Source organism: Podarcis cretensis, assembly GCF_951804945.1.
Source record: "Podarcis cretensis genome assembly, chromosome: 5".
NCBI lineage: Eukaryota > Metazoa > Chordata > Lepidosauria > Squamata > Lacertidae > Podarcis > Podarcis cretensis.
The window spans coordinates 78316065-78342978 of record NC_137174.1 but is presented as its reverse complement, the minus strand read 5'-3'; the positions used below and the strand labels follow the sequence as shown (position 1 = coordinate 78342978).

Sequence of the window (26914 nt, the reverse complement as noted above, 5' to 3'; positions counted from 1 at the left end):
AAGGGAGATCAATAAAAGTTTACAAAGTTGTGGGTGTTGAGAAAACGAAGAAGGAAAATTATTAACGTATGTAGCACACATAGGATTTGGGGGGGGGGGGGACCCAACCCTCCATAAATGGAGATTGTGAAGAACAGTCATGTGTCCTACTTTGAAGACATTCTTCTATTTCCATTGCAGAACAGAGCGAAGTGTGCCACTCAGACAGAACTGTCTGCACCTCCTAAACTACACTCATGCATGTAGGTGCAGTGGAGGTAACCATCCCATGCAGTGGAGGAAACCATCCCATGAAGTCAACATTTATACATGGGATGGGAAGGTACCAAATTTTCCTTTGCCTCAAACAGCAAATTGCCACAGGCCTAACCCTGAATACTCCTGCCAACCTAGCAGTTTGAAAGCACGTCAAAGTGCAAGTAGATAAATAGGTACCGCTATGGCGGGAAGGTAAACGGCGTTTCCGTGCGCTGCTCTGGTTCGCCAGAAGCGGCTTAGTCATGCTGGCCCCATGACCCGGAAGCTGTACACCGGCTCCCTCAACCAATAAAGCGAGATGAGCGCTGCAACCCCAGAGTCGGCCACGACTGGACCTAATGGTCAGGGGTTCCTTTACCTTTACCTAGTAGAACATTACCTTTACCTAGTAGAACATTACCTAACCCTGAATATGTTGTAGGAATACAAAAGCAACGTGCATAATCCCATTCCCCCTTTCTACAAACAAGATCTCAGGCCAAAAGCATTGGGTAACCTAGCAATGCTTGCCCCTTGCAGAACAGGGTCTTGAGAAGTCGCATCCCGAAAAGGTTGCGTTGGGCTCAATTCTCATAGCACAAGGCACAGCCTTTCTGCTTCTTCCCCTCATCCACACGCAGCATACAGTAAAGATCCCTGCCTTGTTTGTGAAAGGGCTGGGAAATTAACTTTGGGCAACAGCACAAACAAAACAAAGCCAGATGGCCCTCCTTTACGAAAGCTAAAAAATCTGAAGCTACTCTTAACAGCAGCTGTGACTTTTTGTATTGGATATGTGAATGTTTATAGAAATTGGATTATTTTATTTAAAAAGGAACACAAGTTAGCACTGGAATTCTTGGCAATAAATTAATAGTGATACATTTCTCAGAACAACACATCACTTTATTTTCCAATGCACTGACGACTGAAGTGAAGCCATTTGACACTTTTAACTTAATTTTTCAAATGGAATAATTGCTTAGTTGTCTTTAGAAGCATCCAATTCCTCCATATACAGAAGTTTTTTCAATACCTCCCTTCTGACCTTTCATTGTGCAACATTAATCAAGAACAGAATATATGCTGTGTGAAACTGAAAAAGGACAAACAGCTGGTTCTGTTTCTAAATGAGTCAGACTTGTTTTAAGGTTGTGCAGCTGCCAGTTTGACTACAACACTCAATCCCAATCGTACTACATATAAACAGGAGAGAGTGAAGCAAACTTCAGACCTCTGAACTTCCAGCAGAAAATGCACCGCTAAGTCCACAAGCCTAGAATGCTATAAGCACTGGGGGCAGGGGGAGAACACTGAGTCAGTAGTTTTTTTCAAAGTTTGCACTTTGAATGTTTGCAGCCACAGTAACCCAGCTGAACACACAAGCCAATTTTAAATGGAAGAGTGGATTGACTTGCTAGTATAAAGACTTCCCAAAGCATGTTTCTCCCTCAGCCATAAACATGGTTGTCTAGGGTTGGAGGCTGCGTTCATGATTTATACAAGTCCCCGTCAACTTTCGACCAAATACTCCAAGGCAACTTAGAAACACAGCAATACAAACATAGCAATTTAATCAAAACTAGAACCACAAAAAAACAAATTAATAGGAGCAGCAATAAAACAATTCAAAAGCAAACAGAAATTTTAAAATCCAAATGCTTCTAAAACATAAGGGGGGGTCATATTTATATAACCATTGCCCTAATGTCAATGCTTTCCATTAACTTGGAAACATAATTTGCATTTAAAATGAAGCCAAAAAGTTTCATGTTTTTGAACTTTCAGACTAGTATATAAACATGCCCCAAGAATGATGTACACTTTTTACATAAACATAATAATAAAGTATCCACTTATTAAGAGTTAGAACCTGGGAAGAACAGTGCAAGGCTCTACATCTGTCATGAAGGCATCCAGTAACTTAGGAGAAGAGACTGTTATGAAGGTGTATCTACAGTCCACATCATATGGTACCTTTGTTGCCATTCTGTTCCCAGTAACAACATGGAGCCTTTCTTCACCTCCCTTGCAATAGTATCAACCTAATATGAGCTGCCATATTAGCTCATATTTGTTTGTTGTAAACACAAGTGCTGGGGATGGGGCATAAATAGTATTTTACACCTTGCTCAATGCATGCAACATCTTCTCAATGAAATTATTTATATAGTCCACTGATCTCAAACCTCAAATTTGATTCATAGATTGAGAGTGTTCATCCAAGGCACACTGGCTCCAAAAGGCCTCCTTATGATTAAACAAAAATCTATAATAAAATTAAGTAGTTGATAACTAGCTGCTTTTTCTAAGCACCCCTAATTTGATGCCCCTCAAAAGTCTGATGGGTAAGACCAATCAAGAAGAATCTTATCTAAGTGGCTGTAACCTAAACAGACAATGGTCATAAAATTGGGGGTGGGGGGACTGTTTGAACAGCCTAAATGTTACTGGGTAAAATCAAGTCACTATTCCAAGAGAATGTTCTCTATAACAATTTCCTCAGCAATTATGACTTTCAGATTTTGCCCTCTATCACAAAACAGCTCATCCAAACAGTATGATAGGAGTCATTGTTTGAACTTCAAATCTGTCTAGTTTGGGTGTTTTTGTTTTATTCTGTTCCCCGAGCCTCAAGCGTCCTCCCACATCAGTGTTTTCAATATGCTTCTAATGTCTCTTCATACTGTTCATAAACCTCCCTGCGATGATAATGTTTCCATTGTATCTTCAACTTCCTAATAGCTTATTATTGCTATATTAATTATGGCAATCAGAATATACCGCCCTCTAAAACTGAACTGCTGATATAGTTGATGATGGCTGCACCATTTCACTCCACCTTTTTTATTTAATACCTTTCCTTAGTTGCAAAGGGGAAAGGCACTCCCAACCCTTACGCAGCTTCAGCTCCAGATATAGGAATTCAAAAAACCCTGCTGAAAATCCCTCTTCTGCCCCGTTACTAAACGCTCAGGGACACTGCATCTAACCCTTGCCTCTGCCCCCCTAACTTTGCTTGTGATCTTTTGCATTCCATAACTCCAGACAAAATTCTCCTCCATATAACATTTAACAGAATCAGCACGGAGAATCCTAGGAACCAGTTGAGGATTTCCCTCAATTCCATTTAAATGTAGACATTTCCATTGTTAGCACTTTGGGCTTGCAGTCACATCTTCCTTATCTTGAGCCAAACCGAGTCAAAAATACAACTTCTCCCTGTTCTAACCAAGTCTGCATCATCAAACCACCTTCTGTAACAGGAAGAGGTTTGGGTGGGTCCAACAAAAAGCAGATGCAAGCAGTACCTACTATAAAAAAACAAACACCAGCGCATTATAGCTGAAAAGTGTACCAATCAGCTAATAATCTCATCTGCTGAATCCCACATTAAGAATATGGAGCAGGATCCATCCTTATGTGCATGCAGCTATATCTTGAAGCCACTGGTTCAAGTTCTACCCTCCAGAGCAGGAGAAAACAAGCTTGCTCCATCTTCCATGTGACATCCCTTTAGATATCTGAAGAGGTCTATAATAGCTTCTCTCAGTCTCCTCTTTTCCAGGCTAAACATAACCCAGCTCCTTCAACTGTTCTTCATAAGGCTTAGTTTCCAGACCCTTCATCATCTTGCTTGCCCTTCTCTGAACACGTTGCAGCTTGTCAACATATTTCCTAAATTGTGGTGTCCAGAATTGGACACTGTATTCCAAGTGTGGTCTGACCAAGAAAGAATATTACTTCCCCTGATCTTAAGAGTTGTCATATTTCAAAAAGTGAAAAACTGGACACAAAAGTGAGCTTTTTTGTTTGTTTGTTTGTTTTGCACAAATTTGTTGAGCTTTTGAGTTTTTGAACTATTTTTAATGAAATTTGACACTGGCTGCCATACATCTGGATTTCCCCAGACATTTAAGCAATTTCTACCCAGGCCCTGTTTTCGAGGGCCAAATACCGTCTATGTCTGGAAAATTCCGGACGTATGGCAACTCTACATTATCTGGACACTAAACTTCTGTTGATGCTGCCTGGAATAGCATTAGCTTTTTTTGCTGCTGCATCACACTGCTGACTCATGTTTTATTTGCAGAATTCATAAAAACTATCTCAGAGAAAATAATAAAGAAAGCAAATGAAAATATTAGTTACAACCAGATATGCATCCAATGAAATGACCAAAGTCTTGCTTCTGGATAAATGTGATTGTGGGTGGCATGCAAGTCAGTTTAAGGAACAAGGCTGGCACAGTGGACCTCCTAACCTAAGGTGAACAGGTATTAAGAAACACAAATAAGGCAGTTTCAAGAAAGCTGCAACAAGCCATTATCAAGTAACCATATATAGGTATATATTATCAGCTGCTTCCCAACAAACGGAAACGGCTAGAAACAGTTTACAGAGCCACGTTTTTATCGACTGGTAGTTTCCAAAAAAGTAAAACTCCCCCACTGTCTGAATAGTCTCTATGGGAACAGCTTTGCACAAATCAAATACTTCTCTCAATACTGGACTTACTCACGGGGAAATTATGCAACCTTCTATGAATAGCAACTGATCAACAAATTTAAAATGGCAGCGCTGAAGGTGAAGGGCAGAATACAGGAGAATTGTGGGCAAGAAAAGAGGGTGGCTTTGTGAGGCTAAGTGAAATTGAAAAATTGACTCATTCCTGAGTAGTGACATGTTCGGTGCAGTCAATGCAGGACAGGGTATTTTTAACCAAGGACTGAACTGGAAAACTTCAAAAGCTTGTTCTAGTAAATACGCAGCAGGATAAGGGGAAAGGTTGATGATATGAATAACTTGGTTTTTTTACCCAAGAGACTAAAAACAGCTAATGGTTAAAACTTTCAAAACCTACTCTCCCACAATATTATATAGCTTAACATGAGCTAAGGATGCACGTCACAAACTGTGTCTGATGTTTAGTTTGAATGCATACACATTACTTTAAAACCGTTTGGCTATTCCTCTGATGTGCCCTTGAGAATTCAAGGGGGCATGAAGGAAAGCATCACTCTGAGAAAGAGGGAAATGATACTTAGAAGGGACCTATTCTGCGGGAGATGAGCCCTTATCCTGTAATGCCAACAATAATCTTCTTGGGGAATCCTGTTAGGGGGTCATTTGATCATTAGGAACATGGGCAACTGGGTGTATGACAGGTGTGTGGCTGCACAGTGACCTGCCTATCTCAAAGGTTGTAGATGTTGCACGTCATCCGGGTAGCCAGGTAGACAGTGCTGTGGAGGAGTCAGAGATAGTAGTGCATGTTAGCCCTGGAAGCAAACTTTAGTGTGCTATGCACCAGGCAAAAATGTTCCTCTTTAACCAAGCCTTTGGCTGATTGACATCCAATGCCCTTTAAAAATGTGTTGGGGAAGGTTATTAGGTTGTTTTGCTTTTTTTTACGTATGGTGTGTTATCATATTATGATTTTATGTTGTAACCGCCCTGAGACCTGCTGTTTAGGGTGAGATAGAGACGCGGGTGGCGCTGTGGGTTAAACCACAGAGCCTAGGACTTGCCAATCAGAAGGTCTGTGGTTCGAATCCCAAAGATGGGGTGGGCTCCCGTTGCTCGGTCCCTGCTCCTGCCAACCCAGCAGTTCGAAAGCACGTCAAAGTGCAAGTAGATAAATAGGTACCACTCCGGCGGGAAGGTAAACGGCGTTTCCGTGCGCTGCTCTGGTTCGCCAGAAGCGGCTTAGTCATGCTGGCCACATGACCCAGAAGTTGTACGACGGCTCCCTCGGCCAATAAAGCGAGATGAGGGCCGCAACCCCAAAGTCGGTCACGACTGAACCTAATGGTCAGGGGTCCCTTTATCTTTACCTTTATTATATTATTACACTGGTACCTCGGGTTAAGTACTTAATTCGTTCCAGAGGTCCGTTCTTAACCTGAAACTGTTCTTAACCTGAAGCACCACTTTAGCTAATGGGGCCTCCTGCTGCTGCCACACCGCAGAGCACGATTTCTGTTCTCATCCTGAAGCAAAGTTCTTAACCCGAGGTACTATGTCTGGGTTAGCGGAGTCTGTATCCTGAAGCGTATGTAACCTGAAGCGTATGTAACCTGAGGTACCACTGTGTTATTATTAAACACGGCTGCAGCCATCTTGGATCAGTAGATGGGGCCTCTTGACAGTTGCAGTGCCCTCTTGAGTTTTGGTATGTGTGTGCGTTTGTGTGTTTGTGACTGAATGAGAGAGAGAGGAAGAAAGGGAGAAAGGAAGAAAGGCCTGGTAGAGAACATTATCTGTGGCAGCCCCCTACACTGTGGATGCTGAAGACATCTCTTTTGACACTTGAAAGTCCCATGCATGGGGTCAGCTAGGCAGGCACAGCTATAGGGTTTCAATGAGTGGATGGGTCAGTAACCTCAGGAGGATTTTGGATTTGTTAGGCACCGAGGATGATATTTCTGAACAAAGATGGTCTGTACAAAAGGGACAGGCTCCACTTGAACTAGGAGGGAACCAGACAGATGGCACTTAATTCAAAAAGATGGCAGAACAAGCTTTTAAACTAACAACAAGGGAGAAGGCCAACAGAGATCAAGGAGCGTCCAGCAGTTTGGAACAAATCATCTCCCAGAGATGCATTGTAAAATGATGGTGATCATTCAAGTGAGGCAGGCATTGAGAGTTCAGAAGCACATGATAGGAATTAAGAGAGGCCAAAATATCGTAGCATAAAACAGCTGCCAAAGACATCTGGAGAGAGAACACTGTTTATAAGTATTTTTACACTAATGCTCAAAACTTCTGAGCTAAGATGGTGAAACTGGAGTTCTTGTTCTTAGATATAGAGTGGGCATAATGGAAACCTGGTAGAATGGAGAGAATGAATGGGACATGGTTATCTTTGAATGGGAACTCTCTATGGGAAGGACAGGGAGGGGTGTTCTAGTGGTGGCATCACTGTACATCAAGGAGGAAATAAATCCAGCAAGCTAGAAACCCCCAGAGGGGCAGACCTTTTCACAGAATTATTGTAGGTAGTAATACCAGGCCACAAGATTCATTTCATGCTATAGTTCCAACCAAAATGCTCAGCTTGAGGTGGAGAATGAAATCAAAGAGGCTTAAAAAAGAGGTAATGCTACAACAATACATTAGATGTCTTTCTGGAAGACATCTGAAGGCAGCCCTGTATAGGGAAGTTTTTAATGTTTGATGTTTCTATCAATAGCTACTATCCATAACAGCTATGTACAGCTTGCACATGAAACCATATTCAAGTTTTTATAGGATAAAATAAACACAACTTTAAAAAAACTATTCCAGATAGGACACTGTAGCTTTTCTTTAGTTTTAAAAAGGCTGCCATCTAGTGGCTCAAATAATATATTTTTTTCAAATATTAGATATATTCAAAATAGTAGCAAAGTGAATATTTCAGATAGATAATACTTTATTCGGCTATAAGCCCACAAGGTAAAACAAATCAATAGATAAAATAGCATTTTACAATCTAAAATATCAACTAAAATATTTCAACGCATAATCTCTTACACATTATTTACAATCTCTAAATGTACCGTGTTATGGCCTTGAAGATCAAGATGGTGCATAGAGTTTACTGGATTTTTAATAGTCATGCAGCATTCCATGAAGTCTTTTATATGAAAGAACTGAAATCAGGAATCTAGCAACCTGTAATGTTCTATAAGAGTCAATGTCCTGGAGTAGATAAGCTAGATGTAATTCAGGTGGTTTAGCAGCAATTTCCAGAATGGTTGAACTCAGGATCCTTGATCGGGGAACAATGTATAAGGGGCAATTAAACAAGATATGATAGAGGGATTCTATTGATTTGTTGTCACATGCGCATAAAACTGAGGTTTTACCATTAGAAAATCTATTGCTCAGAACATTTGAGGGGAACACATTAAATCTGGCTCTAACAAATGCGAATCTATGCGACGCAGCCGATAAAGTAGACAGATATCGAGGTATCTGGGACATAGATGTAATGCCCTGATTTATCGGGGAACATGTACCTCCACCTGTAGTAAGATTTTGTTGCAAATCTACCTCCTCCAATCTTTGTTTGATGACCTTTTTAGCTGTAATTAGATCTAAATTAAGTATATCGGAAGGAGAGATTCCATAAGACAACAGTTTGGAATGGATTTTTGTTGCCCATGGGTTGGTGAATTCATCTCTCCAAAGGCACTGAATAAGATGGTAGTTTGGCAATTTATGCCAAAGGGACAGCCAATAATTAAAGGCATGTCTCCACATCAGAATCTCTAGGGAGGGGATCTTAAGTTCTAGGCGAATGGCAGAGTTGCTTACACAGGAGGGTAGTTTCAAAAGGCGTCTTAGAAAAAGATTTTGCAATGTCACCAGAGGCAAGAGGTTTACAAAGGCGCCCCATAAAGGGACCGCATAGGCCATAGTTGCAACCACTTTCGCACTATAAACTTTTAAGGCGGATGGAACATGCATAGCCCCCTCAGTAAAGAAGAAGCGTAATAGAGCATAGATAAGGGCTTTAACCTTATTTTGTAAATATGTGATATGCGCTTTCCATCCCGTATTATACTGGAAGTAAATTCCTAGATATTGAAATTTGTAAACTTGTTCAATTGGCTTCCCCTCGAGTTCCCATCTATACAGTTTACGACTCCTGGAAAAAATTAGGACTTTAGATTTGGAATGGTTAATAGTAAGTAAATTTGTTTGGCAGTATAACGCAAAAATCTTAAGGGCCCTCCTCAAACCGATTCGAGAATAAGAGAGGATCACCTCATCGTCAGCGTACAATAATAAGGGGCAGCGATAGTCTGCAAGCCTGGGTGCATGAATGGAGGTTTGGGCCTCAGCTAGGGGCGTTCTCATGTCACTAATATAGAGGTTAAAAAGATAGGGGGCAAGGATGCACCCTTGTCGTACCCCCTTATTTATTGGTACAGAGTTTGTGAGATCGCCCTCAGGTGTTAACCTCACCCTAGCGGCCGTCCCTTCATGTAATTTAATCATAAGCCACAACAGCCTTTTATCTATGCCCCACTTGTAGCAAAGTGAATATTTGGCGCATCATCAATGTATATTTGCATGGACAAAACATGCAGCTACTCCCCAGAAGCGTGCAAAAGACTGTAGGTGACATGCAGTGATACCTGTGCAATTGGTCAACAGATTTCCACTTGTACAACACAACTTCTTTTTCCTCTGCTCCCACCTATAGCTCATATACAACCCTCAGGTATGCTCTGGATACATCCTCCAAAGAAGATTTTTGGGGGTTGCAGGAGCAGCAAATAGGACAAGAGGAAGGAGAGAGCCATTCACATGACATGGGATGTCACGCAGCGAAGGCAGGTGTGATACCAGCCTTTTACATCTGACAAGATCGAAAGAACTAAAACCAGATGATTGCAGTGCTGTGCACAGTTACCTGGAACTTACATTGAACTTCATAGGCATTGCACTGCAAGTCTATTTGGCTTTTTGAAATGGAAAGTTTTGCAGTGTGTTCTTATACAAAGCTACACTTATTCCTAAAAACGCAGCACTTCACAGTTTTGTAATGTTTCCTACAAGACTTCGTTCCAATAAGATGTAGTGATGGAAACCAACCTGGAAGGTCTTAAATGAAGAAGAGGAGTTTGGATTTGATATCCCGCTTTATCATTACCCTAAGGAGTTTCAAAGCGACTAACGTTCTCCTTTCCCTTCCTCCCCCACAACAAACACTTTGTGAGGTGAGTGAGGCTGCGAGACTTCAGAGAAGTGTGACTAGCCCAAGTCACCCAGCAGCTGCATGTGGAGGAGCGTGGACGCGAACTCAGTTCACCAGATTACAAGTCCACCACTCTTAATCACTACACCACACTGGCTCTCCCACTGCTTATCTTACATGATTTCATGTAAGATAAGGCTACCAATGTCTTCTGGCCATGACGAATATGCTCTTCAATGTCAGAGGCAATGTACTGTATTTTTCGCTCTATAGGACGCACTTTTTCCCCTCCAAAAATGAAGGGGAAATGTGTGTGCGTCCTATGGAGCGAATGCAGGGGGGCAGGCAGGAAAAGCCCCCCAAAGCTGCACAAAAGCTCCGCAAGGCTCTTGCGGGCTTTTCCTCAGAAGGGAGAAGGGACTGACGCAGCCAGTCAGTCCCTTCTCCCTCCTCGTAGAAAAGCCCATAGGAGCCGCGCGCTCCTTAAAGGGTGCACGGCTCCTGTGGGCTTTTGCGGGAGGTGGGGGTATTGCCATAGCCACGTTAAGCCTCTCCCTGCCGGAGAGGTTGCGTGGGGCTAAAGAAGCCATAGCCCTGTTCAGCCTCTCCTGGCTGGAGAGGTTGCGCACGGCTAAGACAGCAGCCTCTTTAGCCGCGCGCCACCTCTCCAGCCGGGAGAGGGTGCGCGGGGCTAAAGAAGCCATAGCCCCGGGATTCCCCGGCAGCCCTGAGAAGCTCGCGGAGCAGCGGGAAGGCTTTGCGCCTTTCCGCTGCTCCCCGACCTGCTCTTTGGGGCTGGCGGCGGGGGGAAGCAGCGCTTCCCCCCACCACCAGCCCCACAACCTCGGGGAGCTGCGGAAGGCTGCACAGCTTTCCGCTGCTCCCCGACCTGCTCTTTGGGGCTGGCGGTGGGCTTCCCCCCGCCAGCCCAAAAGAGCAGGTCGAAAGGAACCTGAAGCCTGGAGAGCAAGAGGGGTCAGTGTGCACCGACCCCTCTCGCTCTCCAGGTTCCAAGGTAGCTGCCTGAAGGCGACTGAATGCACCTTGAACGGCACCTTGTTTTAGAGGGGGAGAACAAGGGGGGGGAATTCTCTCCCTCTCTGCACAGCGCCTCCTGCCGCTTCACTGAAGGGGCGCTGGGCAGAGAGGGGGATATTTTTTTTCTCTTGTTCTCCCCCTCTAAAACAAAGTGCGTCCTATGGCCCGGTGCGTCCCATAGAGCAAAAAATACAGTAAAACGTGTTCTCCCTAGCAGAGAGCGTATGTTGCAGTGGGGGATACAAGCCACCCCATTGTTGCTGGGCGGATTTGTGGTGTGACCCAGGCAGTGTATTGGTTAATCGGGTCGCTGGGGAGAACTGCTTGTTGCCAATTTTGAAGGAGGGGTCAGAGGTTTTAAATACTGGTCGCCCAACTTTGCACCGGATCACCCGCCCACCCTCCCTGTATTGGGGGGGGGGGGGTTGTTCGCTTGACCTTGCTATGCCTGTCATGGGGTCGTCTGCTTTGAGGCATGGGCCTGGTAGGAATTTTTCCATTTGGCTGATTGGCTGGTGCCATTTGGTTTTGCCTACTGCGTAGCAAATCGTCACAACTTGTAAGGTTGACGTTTAGGCATTGGTTCAAATTGGTTGGTGGAGGGGCAAGTGCCTACCCCTCCAATGGTGGTGGTGCACAGGGAATTCCGTTTAAGGAATCCAGGGGCTTGCCATTCTTTTCGTCCTTGTCCCTGGCATCGGACTTGGGCCGTGCAAGCCCCTGGGGGCATGAGGGTGAGAAATGAGGGACTGATGCCCAGCTTCTTTTCTCCCCAAAATTTGTTTCCCGCACTGGCTTTCGCTGGAATCCGCAAGTCAGTTCTGTCCCTGGGCAAGGACAGACAGTCGGAACCAATGCCTAAGCAACCACTCACTTGGATGTATTTAAATAAAGTTGTGGCCAAAATCGTGCCGAAAACCCAAACCAAAATTGATGTGTGTGGCTTGGGGACCTCGACATGCAACTCTGAATACAAGTAGGGGGGAACCACAAGTGAGGAGAATGTGTTAGGATCAGGTCTTGCTTGTGGGGCTTCCAACAGGCATGTGGTTGGTCACTGTACTACAGGACAATGGAATACATGGGCATTGAGGCCTGGTTTAGTGGGGATTATGTTCTTATAAATGAACGATTATGAAATCTCATTTAGAGTTATTCACTAGGAAGTTCGCAACTTTCCTCCTGACCATTTATCATTTAATGCTTCGAGAGAGCAGTTGTTTCCCCCACATCCCCATACACACACACAGACACACACACACACACACACCAAATCCAACAATGGTTCAGTTTTCAGACAATCAGCTGTGGCATAGTTCCTTTGAAACATTCTAAAATGTTTCTTCCTCTGCAGCTGAATTGGTCTGACAGCACAGTAGATTGTGGTCACCAGAGCCAACATAAGCAGATCTACAAATACAGCATTTGTTCTGTCAGCTGCAAGCCAAACACATTAAATTAGTACACAGTTTTTCAGCAACCTTCACAGATCAGGCAAGTTAAGATAGCATTTGCTGTGACAGATGCAAGTCAGCGAACACAGAAAACCAGCAGCTGCAGAGAACATGGAACAGAAACCAATCACTTCCTATCTTTCTCAGCATATAAGCACACTGTAATGGTGGAGGAGTAACTCTAAAACCCCAAAGCAAGCAAATAAGAATACGGAGACTTAAAGGGCACAATAAGACAGGGAGTGGGAAGGCAGACTGGACCCCAGCACTTTTCGCCTTCCAAAATTAACGGTTTTGGGAAGGCACGTGAAAGACACACACACACCCATAGAAAGAGAGAAAGGAGAAAAGTATGAGATAGGAGTTTGTTTAAACTTCCTACAGGTAGTGGGAAACAAACAGAAATTTCCATGAACTGTTAGTTGTAAAAGCAGAACTTAATATACAACTTAATATTTATCTAGATTTACTTGTCAATATCAATCTCTGGTTTAGTAGCACCTTAGAGACCAACTAAGTTTGTATACCCAGAACAAACTTAGTTGGTTTCTAAGGTGCTACTGGACAATTATTTTTTTATTTATTTCAACTGTGTCAGGCCAACACGGCTACCTACCTGAATCTCTGGTTTGTTAGTTATTTTGTACCAGTGTACCCATCCAAATTTTGCTTTGGTAATATTAGCTTTATTGATCAGCTATACCACATTATAAAATTACTGAACTAAATAAAGTACAGTGGGTCCCTCTATTTACTCTTTGGCTAGATACAATAGAAGTGACCCTTATGCAATAAAAAGACTGTAGAATATAATAAAAAGCATTTTCCATTTAATAAAGATTTTGGTGTTTTCTACAAAAAAATAAAACACCAAAAAAACACACAAAAAAACAAAACACCCCCCCCCAACTTCTGGGTTAGCGCCTCTGGCAATGGCGGAATTCTTCTGATCGGGAGGAATTTACTCCGTGGAAACAGGGTCTGGCCGCCACGGTGAAGGCGGAGACCCACTAAAAATCACAGGCGGGAGAAGCCTGTGAACCTGGGATTCGGCTGGCACCTTTTGCGCCTCCCCTACTCACGGGGAGACCCGGTTTCGGGGATCCAGAGCGACGTGGGGTGAGCGGCGCGGTGCTTTGAATTGATTGCTTCTTTCATGGAGTGAAGCCGCATTGCTGTTGCTGGAGAGCGCTGACTTTTTCCTGTGGACAATTCGATTTTAAACAACTACCCGTGAGTAGAACGGAAAATTGGATTTATAAATGATGTCTTAATCTGGCACCGAAACGGGAAGGTTTTAAACAGGAAGTCCGCCTTCCCCTTTTGTAAATAGATTGAAGCAAAGACACTGCAAGCTAAGGTCTTGGAAAGTCTTCCGCAAAGGATTAAACTTCCATCGATTAAAACTATTAAACCCCGCTTGGAAGCAGGAGAAGAGGGGGGAAATTTTGGATCGCGCAAACCTGCAGGAGAGAGTGTTGAAAATTAAATAACCACTGCTCTGAACCTGGAAAGGGTTCTGTCAGTAAGATTGACGTTTTGAAGTTCATTGGCTTTGAATAGAAATATCTTGACAGTTAGCTAAATAAGAGAAATATATTGCTTCCATTGTCCTCTTCTGCGTTTAAAAAGGAGGAAAAGTAACTGAAAATTGAAACTATATTTACTGTTTGAACTGTGCTTAAAAGGATTGACACAAATAGAAACTGTTTCCCTCTAGAGGGAGCTTTTGAAACTGTTATAAGAGCTGAGCTGGGGGAACCAGCTGCAAGATAAGAGACTGTGAGAATCAGGGATTGACCGTGGACTATTTGAGAATGTTGACAGAAGAAGCTTTAGTGGTTGCATTATGCAAGATAAGTCACTCGTTGGAACAACTCCACAAGAAGACAGATGTCATGACTACTAAAATTGATAACTTGGGACAAAAAGTGACTAACTTGGGACAAAAAGTGGCTATCAGTACAGAAATTATTCAGGATCTGATACAGGAATCTACTTTGACAGGGCAAATTGTTGAGAAGGCGAAGGAGAAAGTTGTTGTTGTTGAACCTAAAGTAATACAAGTGGGAGTCCCAGCCTTACAGAGGCAAATTGAGGACTATAAGTTGAGGCCTTTTATGATTGATTTTAGAAAAAGCCAGATTGTGAGGATCGGAGCCCTGCCTGGACTGGAGAAGGAAAGTTGGACAGATCCCTTCATGCAGGGATTTACTGACTTTTGGGATTTGGACTTGAGTCATGAGGAGATTGGAGCTGTGGGGGCCTTTGGATTTGGAGGAATTTTGAAACATGTCCTGAAATACCTTATGGATTTTAGATTTAACCATGGAGATTTGGTTGACCTGTCGAGAAGGAATAAAAGCATTGCTAGGTTGGAGCTTCCCCGAGATCTGCTCTTCAGCATCAAAGGAAGGAAAATAAGAACAAGATCAGTAGAAGACAAAGTAAAGTGCATGTATAAATATGAAGAAGACCTACAGAAGGGACTTGGAAAAGAGTTAAGAGCCTCGGACAGAAGATCACCAGGTTGATGGACTATTTGGAATTGACAAATGACTGGCAGTATCCGAGACCAGGGAGAAGAGATGGTGGAAGAAGATTGGAAAAAGTTTTAAAGTTTATTTTCAGAAATAGAAATATTGTAAAATTACTGAGTGTTAGAAAAATGTTGGAATGAAATCTTATGGCTTTAGTTGAAATGTTATAAGGAGTTAAGCATAAATAAGCATTATAGCATTAATGGAAAATAAGGGTAAAAATAAGTTAAGGTATTTATATGAGAGAAAATAGAGAAAGATGGAAAGGAATTGTTGAAACAATTAATAGAAGTGGAATACAAAAAGGGAGGTGAGAGGAGGTCAATGAAACAAGGGTATGAAAGATAGACTATTGAAATGGTACAATGTATGTTTTTAAATTGTTTTTGTTTTGTTTAGGTTAATGTTGTGTTTTGTGTTTTTTTTCTTTTTGTCTTTTTTCTTCTCTTTCCTTTTTGTAAGTTTTAAAAGTAATAAATATTATTTAATATTTAATATTTTAAATATTATTATTTATATATATATATATATATATATATATATATATATATATATTAAAAGCAATGCCATAATATGTCAACTGGCTGATCAAATGATTCTGAATGGATATTTTTTACACATTGTGCTGATATTAGTGTTGGTGGATTTAAAAAAAAAAAAAGATATTTAGCTGTAAATACATAAAGGAACTTATAAATCCTTGCATTTATCTCTTCCTCTCTCCTGCATCTATATAAATATGTGTGTGCGTGTGTATAATTGCACCTTTCTAAATACCTGTTAATGTAAAATAGTTATTGCAGCAACAGCTCTAGAAACGTCATTTAACTAGAGCGTCATGTAAAACAATGCCAAATTACTGAAAAGATGGGAATTTATATGCAGTAGAACGTGCAGCATTTCCTATTAACTGAAGTGCATAAACTATTTAACTCTTTTTGACCTTTTGGCCCTTCTGGGATAACCTCCTTCCTGGTTTTGGCTCAGCCCTAAAATTTACTGTGAATGTAAGAAAGAGCAGCTAAGAAACACTGCTAGGAATTTGCAGGTACACATCTCTCACAACCATCAAAGACATGACTTCTGGGCAATCTTGTGTCACAGCACGTTAGAAACATAGTGTGCGGCTCAAGAGAATGATCAAAACAGGAAATAGCATTAACTGCCTCATTGAAAGCTACTGGCCAGTAGACAGGATGCAAATATTTTGAATACACACACTATTATGATGCTTCATATGTCAATCAATCATGTTGGTGAAGAAGAGAATGAGAAAATGAGTCTTTAACCATTTATAAACTGAGAAGGAGGGGAAATGCAGTTACCTCCCGGCTATCCTTGTTCTGGTTTGGCCAGAAAATCTTGTGATAAAGACTTTCCATTGAATTGCTAGAATCTGATCGATCAAAGCAGTGTCTATCCAGAACCTCCAATGTGTGCAAAACGCGGCTGATAGTCACCCCTAGAAGACAGAGAAACAGAAAAGAGTATATTTACATTGTGAAATCCGAAGAATTCTTTATATAGTATTGACTGTCGTCTTATAAAACAGAAAACAAAAAAACAGAATAAAAGTTTCTACAATTGTTTTCTTTGGTAGGAATTAAGGAGTTGTATGTATGTATGTATAATAAGTTCATTTCGTGTTTCGTTTTCCGTTTGTAAGTATTGTATTTATCAATTAAAAAAAATTAGAATTTTTTTTAAAAGTTTCTACAACAGCACTGCCTTGTTTTGATTCTCACCTTAAAGAATGGTAGGAACTTGTCTTAAGTTTTTGATAATACAGTGGTACCTCTAGATACGAATGGGATCCGTTCCGGAGTCCCATTCGCATCTATAGGTAAACGTCACTAGCACATGCGCGTGACATCATTCTGAGCATCTGCGCATGCGCAAGTGGCGAAACCCGGAAGTAACATGCTCTGTTACTTCCGGGTTGCCAAGGAGCACAACTCGAACGCGCTCAACTCGAAGCGTATTTAACCCCAGGTATGACTGTACCATCCACCCTTTTCAGAGTTTTTCTTCAAGTCTCTACTGCTTTCCTTCTGGCTTTAACCTGCCTAGTCACATCTTTCAAAACAGATGATTGCAGGAATCTAGGATGGATCAATCATCAAAACTGGAGGCATTTTAGCCTCCTTCTAATGTATCACACTGAAATCCAAGAGGAATATTGGCCAGTAAGGACTTACAGTATCCGATATGTATCTTTAAACTTGATCCCCCCCCCCCCCCCCGCTTTTTACCTGCAGTTGTTTCTTGGCATTTGTCAAAAGACCATCGCACTTCCACAGCACGGCCTCTTTGCTTTATCTGCTGTTCTACTTCATAAATCTTTCCCCGTACCTGAAAAAGAGTAATTCGCTAGTGTTTGCGAAAATCAAATCTCAAACACGTGTCAGATTTCTCCTAGGCTTATCCAGTTTCCTAAGGGCAGAGAACAACTACTGAACAGACATAAAGTAATAGCAGTTTCGGTTAAACCACGTCGGACAAAGAAGCAGTATGGTATCTCCTGTTTACTATCTTACAGGTTAAAATGGGACCACTTTTCAAAAACGGCTTGCTTCAGAAAACATTCCTAAATCTTAAACTAAAAAATAAATAAAACTCCACAGTGGCAGCACAAAGGGCTGCTCTCATCCCCTTGAACTTTTCGGTTGTCGTTTTCTGAATCTTTCCAACTCAACAATATCCATTTTCACCCAGCCATTTCTCAGTGATACAGAAGAGATCAGCCTCTTTATCCTTTATCAAATCATGGATGAGGGAGGTCTTACTCAGAGCTGACCTGGCATTCAGCAACAAACATAATTTCCCAGGTTGCAGGAGGGGCTGGCACACAGCACAGTCACTAACTACCTGTGCCATGTGCTCCTTACCCGGCCTTTCTCATCCCTCCACACCCCCACTCTTCTCCTTGTCCAGAACCACTATGATTGGGGCCACCCCAGCTCTGCCCAGCTCCTCTCTTCTGAGGCACATCTTTCTTCCCGTAATTAAAAACAAACAAACCCAAAATTAAAAAACACACAAGTTGGAAAGCAGTTTAAAATAATTTAAACAATGAGTATAATAATAACAAAACAAAACAAAAACCCAACAGTACTCCAGCCAAAGCGTCTGTTCAGCAGCCTCAGCTTTTGTAGCTGGAGTCAGTCAGAGCCCTGCCCTCCTAGGCCAGGTAGTGATGCCATCACTAGGGACTGCCCAGTTGGCATAAACCAGGCATGTCCAAAGTCTGTTTTGGGGGCGTAATCTGGCCCGCCAGTCGGTTTAATCCGGCCCCTGTGACAGTTTATTTCCTGGGGTAAAATCCTTTAAAAAGCTCAACAACTTCTATCCTAAAACAACTTTGGTCATGTTCACTTCATCAAATCTGCCAAGGCTTTCTCAAAGGCAGTTCCCTGTTTGCTGAAAGTCTTTCCTGACAAGGTACATCTGTGTCCCACATCCATGGCTTTCAGGAGGAACTGATAAAACATTCCCATTTACCCAGGCATTTAATAGTGAAAGATACTGTTCCTGGCAATTCTGAAATCATTGGATGAAAAAATGTTTTTGAACTGTTTTTAATAATGATAAATTTTATTTATACCCTGCCCTCCCCAGCCAAGACTGGGCTCAGGCCGGCTAACAACCAATTATAAAAACAAGTTGATTGAAATACAACTTAAAAAACAAGATTAAAATACAACATTAAAACATTAACATTAAAATGAAGCCTCTTCAAAGGAGGAGAAAGGAAAAAAAGAAAGAGGGGGAGGGAATCAAATTGATTCTAAGCCAAAGGGCAGGTGGAAGAACTCTGTCTTACAGAGTTTTTAGAAAGTTTTAATGATATTACTTTTTATTATGATTATTAGGAGCTAGGGCTGGGGGGGGGTGGATTGAATCAAACAATAAATAATGGCTAATAGATTCTCAGAAAGTCGAATCCAACGACAAAACCCTATTCTTGCTCCCCCCCCCCCCCATTCTGCTAAGGAATCACAGTGATACACACTCGTAGGTAAAGATAGCTCCCTCCAAAGGAGAAATGAGGAAGATCTCTCACATGAACACACTTTATAAACACAGTCATCTAAATGAGTCCAGCCTAGAATACATAATTTCTCAGCACATTACATGCACTGTGTACATTTTAAAATGAATATACCTGCTGATTAAACGCAGAATTTCCTCCAGGCATAGGTAAACTAGACGGAGCAACCTGAAGTAAATCCAAAGGTGAACCAGGATTGATGTTTTTACTTTCATTTGTGGAATAATTCCACACCAAGGCACTTGGGCAACAGAGAGTTATTGTCTGCAATGGGAAGAATATAGAAATATTTTCATTTAATAAGATAATTCAATTCAATTCAGATCATGCAGGTAGATGGCCAAAAAATACCAGTACAAAACTGCAATGAAAGTAGTATCAGAAATTGTTTACTTTTTAAAAAAATCCAATTAAAATGTCCTTTAACATATTTAATTACAAGTTGCATTTTAATCTGGATCAGCTCAATTTACATTTGTATGTCTCTTTCATGCCAATCTCAATCTGATCAGAGAGAAGATACACCAGTAGATGACTAGAGACGGGGGGGGGACCCCGCTGAGTATGTGTGTGCTATTTTGGGGCTTAGTTTACAGAGGATTCAAAGCTTCTTTCTAAAAAATGAACAGACTGAAATCCAAACAATCCAAATCCAAATCCATCAAAATGCATTGTGAAGCTATTGCAATTTGGAAGACAGCTATACTGTTAAAACACAGAACCCTAAAACCATTTTCTCAGACTTTCTGCCTATAGCACTGGAATGGACAACAGACATCCAAAACAATTTTTTTAAAAAACTACCGATACTTGCTGGTTAATTAATACCTTGGTGTTCAAAGAAAGAATCCTTTATCATATAAGCACAAGGAGAAGCATTGCTGTTTATTATAAAATTATAAGCGCTTCTTTGATGATTTGAAGTGTGTCATATAGGTAAGACAGTCTAACAGAGCAGTCATACACATATCGACTAGAAATTAAGCCGAATTCAGCGGGGCTTTCTCCCTGAAAGTGTGTGTGTGTGTGTATATATATATATGATTGATGGCCTATTGCTCTTGACCAACCAAGAGAACACACACTGGAAGGACACGCTAATATTATGTACCATATTTACTCGAATCTAATGCTCACCTTTTTTGGCCAAATTACATTGTGAAAATTAAGGTACGCATTAGATTCAATGGTGCATTAGACTTGACTAAAAACAGTATATATTTCATAAGTACTTTTTTTTTTTTTTACTCAAGGCCACTCACAAAAAAATATAAAATATACAAATTTAAAACAATAGACACCCAAACAATTTACCCACATAATACAAAAAGAACCGCACCCTGTCCTATGAAAGTGACAGTCAAAATTAGCACACTTCACCATGAAGAGCAGTACTGATCTCATAGTACAAAGAACAAAATTTAAGTTTTTTTGGAATTCTAGCCATCGTGGCTGTTCTTAGAGAACTCTGCATGCCTGGGGAGAGAACTGAACCAAGACCTCTTCAGGAAGATTGCGCATCTGATTCAGATCTATTCTCCCAATGATCGCCATCAGCATCAAGTATGAATTTTAATCTCTTCTAGCATAGCCGAAACATGTAACAGTTTCACACAGAGAGAGACAGAGGGCACTATTACTAAAACTTAAAAACAACCAGTACCAAATGCTTCTTCTTTTGAAACCCAGCTGTTCCCTGGTGTACAAACAGAGCATTAGAAGAAGAAGAATCCCTCACCTGCAGCATACAACTGAGTCCATAAACCAGTGGACGATGTTGTGGGCAAGAAAGAAAATCCGAACATACTAGCTGTGCAGGGTTGACCACAGGCCCGGCTGTAGTAGGGCTTGGAACCGCTAGAGGTGGGTTATTTGGTCCAATCATCATATGAGGTGAGTGGGCAGCTATGAGGTTAGGACTGTCACTTATTAACAAAGAGAGGCGTCTGGCACAGAAGAAAGCAAGTCGGCGTGACAGGTAGGCCGACTGAACGAACTCTTCGGAATACTGAAAAACATTTTTATAAATAAAAGTCATTCATCCTAAAATTCCAACCAACATTTCAAAAACCGTTTTGTACCAAGGCAGGCGAGTGGTCAGTCCAGGTTAGGATTGCCTACTCCAGCCTTCTGCAACCCAATGCCCTCCAGATGATTAGGACTACAACTCCCATCAGCACCAGCTAGCAGGGCAGCAGGGCGCCAGGCTGGGGAAGGCTAGTCTACTCGGACTGGCAGCAGCTCTCCAGCTTCTCAGACAGAAAAAGGTTCTCTGCTACATGTAACCCAGATGCTGGGGACTGAACCTGGGACCTTACAAATATGAACATAACCAAATCAAAGGAACAAGCAGTCTGAGATTTGATTTATGCAGTGAGAGTTTCAAAGCCACATCTTAAACCTACTTACATTAATCATACTAATAAAGACCTTGCATTTTATTTTTAAACACGTAGCCCACACATGCCGGTATGGGTGTAACTCAATGGATTAATCAATAGTGCATTAGATCCAAACATGTACCACAATATGCCACCATTGCAATAACTCCTATTATGAACACTGCAGAACAGGACCAACTCACAATGCTTAGCTGAAGTACAGTGTTCGAAACTCCCATTGTTCTGGGCGCATTTTGCAACAGGGAATTATTTTTCGCCAAAAATGAAGGGGAAATGTGTGTGCGTCCTATGGGACGAATGCAGGCTTTCACTGAAGCCTGGAGAGCGAGAGGGGTCGGTGAGTACCGACCCCTCTCGCTCTCCAGGCTTCAGGAAGCTATCCGCAAGCCTTGCAAGCCCGGCGGGAGGTCCCGCAGGCTCGCAAGGCTTGCGGGCAGCAGCCTGCAGCCCAAAAGCTCAGGGGACAGCGGGGAGGCGGAGCGCCGCCACCCCACTATTCCCCGACCTGATCTGGAGGCTGGCGGGGGGGAGAAGCAAGCTTGCTTCTCCCCATCGCCAGCCCTCAAGCTCGGGGGACAGAGGGGCAAGCCGCTGCCCCACAGAGGCTAGAGAGGCTGTCCCTGAAGGCAGAAGAGGGAGACGGAGCGCTCTGTCTTCCTCTTCTAGCTTAGGGATGGCTGCGCAAACCTGGGGGGGAAATAAAAATTTTTTCCTTGATTTCCCCCCAAGAAAACTAGGTGCGTCCTATGGGCCGGTGCGTCCTATAGGGCGAAAAATACAGTACATTAGTGCGAGCAGTTTCTGAGCTCTGGGTGGAGTACTGTGCCTAAGATTTCAGATTAAAACTGCAGAGTGGAAGGAAAGGAGGACCTTTTTCTTCCTCCCCACTTCCAGCTACTCTCTGAAGGCTGGAGAAGAGACCCTCTTAAGAATATTAGTGGGGTGAGCAAGAGAAGGACTAGACCATGTGAAAAATGCCTAGACATTCCATTGTTGTGTCCATAACCTAGGTTTGAAGTACCATTTAGCTCCTAGCATTCACATCTCTGTTTCTAACACTGCTGAAGTATATGGTGATACCCAACATGGATGTTCACTCACACAATTGAGTGAGTGAACCCAATTTTCTCTGCATGCACCTTCTGGAACAAATTTTGGGAGTGCCAGGAAAGGCTGGAAAAGAGAAACTGGAAGTCCTGCACTGCAAGTGGGCTGCTGCCATTGGATCTCACCCTTAATGTTCTACTAGGAAAAGGTAAAGAGACCCCTGACCATTAGGTCCAGTCGTGGCCGACTCTGGGGTTGCGGCGCTCATCTCGCTTTATTGGTAGAGGAAGCCGGCATACAGCTTCCGGGCCATGTGGCCAGCATGACAAAGCCGCTTCTGGCGAACCAGAGCAGTGCACGGAAACGCCGTTTACCTTCCCGCTGGAGCGGTACCTATTTATCTACTTGCACTTTGACGTGCACTTCGAACTGCTAGGTTGGCAGGAGCAGGGACCGAGCCACGGGAGCTCACCCTGTTGCAGGGATTCGAACCGCAGACCTTCTGATCGGCAAGTCCTAGTCTCTGTGGTTTAACCCACAGCGCTACCTGCGTCCCTAATGTTCTACTACTCTGTGTCTAAAAGCTGGTTTTTGAACTATGGCAAAATTATATTGCCAACACACCCAAAAAGACTTGAGACATTAAATATAGGTAACAGGTTATGGTTATTACAATACAGCAACTATAGGATCTGCCAATCAGAATTATTCAACCAAATTAACCAAAACTAATGATGTCTGGGGTGGTGAGGTGCATTGATGAGGATCTCAACACTCCCATGTCGTAAGCCAGATGCATGCTGTGATTGTGCAGGAAGGCCTGAGAAAACTTCTCCCTTCTCGCTACATGCTCCTTGGGTATGTGAACCAATCACACCTTTAATGCTCTACTACTCCATGTCTGGAAGCTGCTTTCTGAACTGTGGCAAAATTGTATCATGCTCTGTACCTGCAATATTAGTGGTAGTAGGAGTTTTAGAAGTTCATCATCAGCAGGCCTTATTTTTTCCAAGACATCCAATATCCATGTTAAATATTCGTGTCTTTCAAACAGTCCTTCCTGCAATGAAGTTTAGAAAGGTCACAGGTAAATATATATAGTAAAGAGTGCAATTGGTAATATGTCCCAGTGTTCCATTACTCAAGTTACCAATTAAAACTAAGAAAAAAACCCCAACAATGTTAAAGTAGCATCCCAATCATTCAAACCATTTTAGGCAAACAATAGAATGATTTGAAGCAATCATTTTTTTAAAAAGTCTGATACATAAGCTAGTCATTCAAGTATCTGAAAAGATTCTACAAGGGACTGAACAGCCTAAATATACTTGATTTCTGTGGTAAAGACTGAGACTGAAATATAGAGACTGTCTCCTGAATATTCCTAAAAAAGGTATTCTCTTCTGTATCTCTTTTTGGGAGAGAGATACAAGTTTTTCTGCTCCCTAGGTTTCAAGTTTCCTCATTCAGCATTCCTAGCTTTCATGTTGTCCCCTTCTATCCAGCAGATAAGAAATCATATTGTTGTTGTTTGATGGTACAGTGGACTCTCTCTTTTTGGGAGAGAGATACAAGTTTTTCTGCTCCCTAGGTTTCAAGTTTCCTCATTCAGCATTCCTAGCTTTCATGTTGTCCCCTTCTATCCAGCAGATAAGAAATCATATTGTTGTTGTTTGATGGTACAGTGGACACGGAGCAGAGGCGATTTAAAAACAAATCAGCTGCATTGTTATTTTGCCCCGGAGAACGACATCTTAGCACATTATTGGAAAAGGTTACCTGGAACATATAGAAAGCTAGCTTTTCATTATATTCCCACTGCTTCAGGGCTTGTTCCACCTCAGGGGACACAGCTGCAGAGCTGCCGCCTTGGCTTGAGGTCATGTGATAAAATTCTGCAATCTTTGCCAGTTGTTCTCGGAGGTATCTGGTTGAAATCTGGGTCCATTCTATGAAGACAAAAATTAGATGAGTTCTCACGATTCCTACCCCCCCCCATCAGCTGACAACATGAGATGATACACAACATGAACAATTAACATGATAATTAGCTAGACTATCAAAATACATTTTCAAGACAATAAACAGGAGGTCTTTAACACAGAGCCTGTTCAAATGGCTCCTAGCATGACATTCTGTCCTCTGCAGTATCTTCAAACCACTTTTGCTAAATGATTGCATGCTCTGCACTATGTTCTTATAAATCTTGCTTCTTTGCAGAATGCCACTTCCGACATCAGGAGGAGGGGGTTTTGCGGTCTCACGACCCATTCACACTCTCGCGGGGCTGACTACAGCCCCGCGAGAACAGGGGAATCCCGGGATCATTAGTATGCATTATTCATCGCGCCAGCCAATCGGCTGGCGGCGGGGGCGGGGTGAGTAAGGGGCATTTAAGGTCGGGATAGCCCATACTCGCCCCTTTCTTTCCTTCCAGCAGCTGCGGTTTTTGCAGAATACAACTATTATTGGAATTATTGTATTATTGGAATACAGTTATTATTGGTGGACCTAACTCTGTTCTGCGAGTTTCAACACCTCACAGAGATTTCTGTTCTTGTGAAACACTTATGACTGAGCTAGGAAGGTTTACTAATTCAGGCCTGTGTAGTAAACTGCTGCACAACAGATATGAAAAATTGTGAAGATTGTGACAGTTTCTATTTTGTATTAATGAGAGAGAGAGAAAGAATGAGAGAGAGAGAAATGCACAAGAGACATATAGCAATATTTACAAGCAGTGCAATTATATGGCTGTGAACGGCTATCTCTGGTGGGAAATAAAACAGATACACAAGAGGTGTTATCTCAAGTTTTAAAGGATTTTCCTCACATCGTATTATCAGAGCTGTTGAATTTGCCAACACTATACAGTACAGACTATAAGCATGTGTGTTCATGTTAGGAGTGGGGAACGTTGGTCTTCAAGATGTTGCTTAACTACAACACCCATCAGCCCTTGCAGGGATGGCCAATGGCCATGTACTGGTGGGGGTTGTTGTTCAGTGACACCTGGAGGATTATGGGTTCTTGCTGAAGCTGATGGGAGATGCAGTCCAAAACATTTGGAAGTTGGGAAAAATTGATCTAGCTTTTGAGGCCCTGCTCTGTGTTTCATTGCCTCCAAAAGGAGAGTTGTTCTGCCTGGCCTTTGGCTTGGAGCCAATTTGATTCCCTCCCTCCCTCCCTCTCTCTCTCTCTTTTCTTTTCTTTTTTTTTCTTTTCCTTCTCCTCCTGCGATGAGGCTACATTTTAATATTTTAATGTCCCATTATTTTAATGTTGTATTTTATTTTTGTTTTTAAGTTTGTAATCATTCATCTTGTTTTTATTATTGCTTGTAAGCCGCTCTGAGCCCGGCCTTGGCTGGGGAGGGCGGGGTATAAATAAAAAATTATTATTATTATTATTATTATTATTATTATTATTAAAAGACACAAACGGGAAAGCAAAGTTAATTTATCACATCAACTGTTGGAAGTTAGTTGACACACAAACTTTTCATTTCTCTTTTTTTTTTTAAATAGAATATTTATTAATGTTTTCAAAAATAATACAATAAAAAACCAGAAAGAAAAAACAACAAAAATCCGAAAATGCAAAAATAAAAACAACCAAAAAAAACAAACACATAAAGTTTCCATTACTTATTTTCTTTTAACTTATTTTCCAGACCTCCTCATACGTCCCTTTCTTGTATTCCAATTGAAATTGTTAGTTCAGCAAATCCTTACCATTAGACAAACTTTTCATTTCTCATGTGAGTGGTCTGAATCAGTACACACACATTACGCTCCTTGTATCTTGAAGGATTATTTCTGGCAAAGGTTATCAACATAAAAGGAGTTGGGATAACCTGTTTCCCCCTTTTCAAAGAAGTACAATCTCCATCCTTTAATAGGAATATAACTTCTATACGATAATCTCCAGTTCAGCTTGTACAATGGGAGAGCATTAGAAGAACCGGCCAACTGAGTTTTCTCTTTCAGAGTCTCTGCTGGTTCCATTATAATTGGAGCATAAGAAAAGGGAAGGGCATTATCAGAAGAACTGGAACAAGCCACAGTAATGTGAGCCCAAAGAGAACTGTCATCTCCCAATACTATAGTCCAGCTTTACTATTCCTCTATGAAGCTCTGAAAATGCACATCATTCTGTGGTTAAAGGCCACCTGAAGCACCCATCATGTGCATCTTAATATGCAACACACTGTGCTGTTAGACCAAAATTGAAAATTAACAACATAACTCTCTTGAACTTCAAGTGCAAATGGTTTAAAGAAATGAATGCCCAGTGTACATGAATGTGTTTAGGTTATTGTCATGAAGTCTCCAGCAAAGTAACAGCTACTACCATTCTTGTGAATATTATGTTGGATGGCATCCAAAAAAATATTAATGCAAGAAGTTAGACAGCTGACATAGCTAAGCAAACAGTAGCATAAGTGG

General features: G+C 41.9%; 1 protein-coding gene across 1 annotated transcript in view; it reads right to left on the bottom strand.

Annotated features, from left to right (window-relative positions):
• The window catches only part of MED12L (mediator complex subunit 12L), a 180916-nt gene that overhangs the window by 129843 nt on the left and 24159 nt on the right, over positions 1-26914 (bottom strand). Inside the window, exons 6-11 of the mRNA XM_079977534.1 lie at positions 24246-24415; positions 23416-23526; positions 20756-21025; positions 19132-19281; positions 17219-17318; positions 16292-16428 (exon numbers count right to left, since the gene is read on the bottom strand). Coding sequence (XP_079833660.1) covers positions 16292-16428; positions 17219-17318; positions 19132-19281; positions 20756-21025; positions 23416-23526; positions 24246-24415 — 938 coding nt within the window. The remainder of the gene's footprint in view (positions 1-16291; positions 16429-17218; positions 17319-19131; positions 19282-20755; positions 21026-23415; positions 23527-24245; positions 24416-26914) is intronic.